Source organism: Microtus ochrogaster, linkage group LG7_11, assembly GCF_000317375.1.
Source record: "Microtus ochrogaster isolate Prairie Vole_2 linkage group LG7_11, MicOch1.0, whole genome shotgun sequence".
Lineage (NCBI taxonomy): Eukaryota > Metazoa > Chordata > Mammalia > Rodentia > Cricetidae > Microtus > Microtus ochrogaster.
This window is the reverse complement of record NC_022032.1, coordinates 12,161,554-12,164,522: the sequence shown is the minus strand read 5'-3', so window position 1 is coordinate 12,164,522 and position 2,969 is coordinate 12,161,554. Positions and strand designations below refer to the sequence as shown.

The window sequence follows — 2,969 nt, the reverse complement described above, 5'->3', positions numbered from 1 at the left end:
CTGAGCCATCTCTCCAGCGGGCGTATCTTCTGATGTACGTCCTGGCCCTTAGCCTGTGTCCTGCCTCCTGCCCTCTACCTGGCCTCACACATACGCCTTCCTTTTTGTCTTTGCAGAGTGAGGATTCGGATGAAGATGAGCCTTGTGCAATAAGTGGCAAGTGGACTTTCCAGAGGGACAGTAAAAGGTGGTCCCGGCTGGAAGAGTTTGACGTCTTTTCTCCAAAGCAGGATCCAATCCCTGGGTCCCCAGACGGCTCTCACTTGCAGAGCGCCACCAGCCGCGAAAGCATGCTGACAGACCTCAGCGAGCGCCAGGAGGTATCCTCTGTCCGGAGCCTCAGCAGCACCAGCAGCGTCCCCACCCACGTGCCCCACAGCGGGGAATCTGTGACACCCCGAACGAATTCCGTCATCAGCGTCTGCTCCTCCAGCGGCCACTTTGTTGGCCACGATGACTCTTTCTCCAGCCTCCCGTCTCCCAAAGAACTGTCCAGCTTTAGCTTTAGCATGAAGGGCCACGAGAAAAACCCCAAGTCGAAGACGCGAAGCCTGCTGAAGCGGATGGAGAGCCTGAAGCTCAAGGGCTCCCACCACAGCAAGCACAAGGCGCCATCAAAGCTGGGGTTGATCATCAGCGCTCCCATTCTGCAGGAGGGCGTGGATGAGGAAAAGCTGAAGCAGCTGAACTGCGTAGAGATCTCAGCCCTGAATGGCAACCACATCAACGTGCCCATGGTACGGAAAAGGAGCGTGTCCAACTCCACACAGACCAGCAGCAGCAGTAGCCAGTCAGAGACCAGCAGTGCCGTCAGCACGCCGAGCCCGGTCACCAGGACCAGGAGCCTCAGCACCTACAACAAGCGAGGGGGCATGTACCTAGAGGGCTTCGACCCTTTCAGTCAGTCCACCTTGAACAACGTGACAGAACAGAACTATAAGAACCGCGAGAGCTATCCAGAGGACACAGTGTTCTACATTCCGGAAGATCACAAGCCTGGCACCTTCCCCAAGGCCCTCTCCAATGGCAGTTTCTGCCCCTCGGCGAACAGTTCTGTGAACTGGAGGACTGGAAGCTTCCATGGTCCTGGCCACCTCAGCCTACGGAGAGAAAACAGCAGCGACAGTCCTAAGGAACTGAAGAGGCGCAATTCCTCCAGCTCCGTGAGCAGCCGCCTAAGCATCTATGACAACGTGCCAGGCTCCATCCTGTATTCCAGCTCGGGGGACCTGGCCGACCTGGAGAATGAGGACATCTTCCCTGAGCTGGATGACATCCTTTACCACGTAAAGGGGATGCAGCGTATAGTCAACCAGTGGTCTGAAAAGTTCTCGGATGAGGGGGACTCGGACTCAGCCCTGGACTCTGTGTCTCCTTGCCCGTCATCTCCAAAACAGATACACCTGGACGTGGACCACGACCGACGGACACCCAGTGACCTGGACAGCACAGGCAACTCCCTCAATGAGCCTGAAGAGCCCACTGACATCCCAGAAAGAAGGGACTCTGGGGTGGGGGCGTCCCTGACCAGGTGTAAGAGGTAAGGGCCTTACTTCTTAAGATCAAGGTGGGGACCAAGCATTGTCTGCTTGGTGGGTTGAAGCCGGAACCGTGTAATATCCAAACAGCAGGCCCCAACAATCCCAAAGAAAGGGTATGCCTGCATTAGGTGTGGACCTGTAGTCAGGAAGGATGAGAACAGTGGCATCTGGAGGGTGGTGGGTGGTGTTTGCACAGTGAGATCCGTCTTTACGTCACCCAGGTGCATCTGTAGAAATGGCTGTCATGGTAAAGTGCAGGTACAGTCAGCCCTCCTGTAGTTTCTGAGTCTTCAGACTCAACCAGGTACAGATGAAAAATACTCGGGAGAAACCGTCTTCCTGCCACTATTCCCTAAATAATGCAGTAGAACAGTGAACTCCTTATGGGTTATTATAAGTGATCCAGAGATCATTTAAACTAAGTGGGAGGGTACCCCCAGTGTGCACAGATACTGCACATCATCTGTAAGAGACCAGAGCATGCCGAGTCCGAGTGTCTGAGGATGCTCTGGAACATACCTTCTGTGGCTCTGTAGGAAGGGCCATTCGTTTCCCCTTGGGAAAACCCTGGAAAGGAGCATCAGTCCTCTCGGTTGCTGAGATACCAGTGAGCAGCCTGTCTGGTCCCCTACAGAGGCATGTCTGTCTCACTCCCGCCCTGTTCTCTTGCAGGCACAGATTGAGATGGCACAGCTTCCAGAGCTCTCACCGGCCAAGCCTAAACTCTGTATCTCTGCAGATCAACTGCCAGTCTGTGGCCCAGATGAACCTCCTGCAGAAATACTCACTCCTGAAACTGACGGCCCTGCTGGAGAAATACACGCCTTCCAACAAGCATGGTTTTAGTTGGTAAGAGAATGAAGTAGGCTATAGATTGTAACTGCAGGTGTCCAGGCAATGCCTCCTGCTCCCTGCGGCTGTCCCCACACTGAGCACTGTCCTTTATCAGTCTCTCCAGTCTGTCATCCTTACGCTGCCTGGCTCCATATCCTTGAGGTTAGGTTTGCGATACTTGGTGAAGCCCCTGCAATTGCGGGGGAATTCGCTACAGGACTTGTCAGTTGGGTTTTCAGCTCTTCACACAGGAGATTGAATCCCTTTCACATCACGGAACACAGGCGCCTTCTTTCCAGGTATAGGAACAACCCACACTAGATGAATATTGAGACATTATCGGGTCATGTGCATGGAAGGAAAAATAGTGAGATGTTAGATATTTGGCCATATTTGTGTGTGCCTTTAGAACCTTTTTTTTTTTTTTTTTTTTTTTTCATTTTTTTTTTTTTTTTTTTTTAATCTAAAATCTACTTTCAGGGACTATGGTCAAACCCTTTTTCTTTCCAGTCTTCTATGCCTCTTGTTCATAGCATATTTTGATATTTCAGTTTTCCAAGGTACTAAACTTTGAAACCTTTTTTTTTTTTTTTT

General features: G+C 51.9%; 1 protein-coding gene across 2 annotated transcripts in view; it reads left to right on the top strand.

Moving 5' to 3' along the window:
* The window catches only part of Dlc1 (DLC1 Rho GTPase activating protein), a 155,338-nt gene that overhangs the window by 139,389 nt on the left and 12,980 nt on the right, over positions 1 to 2,969 (top strand). For both annotated transcript variants that reach the window (XM_026786876.1, XM_005362532.1), the window contains exons 5-6: positions 117 to 1,540; positions 2,214 to 2,390. In XM_026786876.1, coding sequence (XP_026642677.1) covers positions 117 to 1,540; positions 2,214 to 2,390 — 1,601 coding nt within the window. The remainder of the gene's footprint in view (positions 1 to 116; positions 1,541 to 2,213; positions 2,391 to 2,969) is intronic.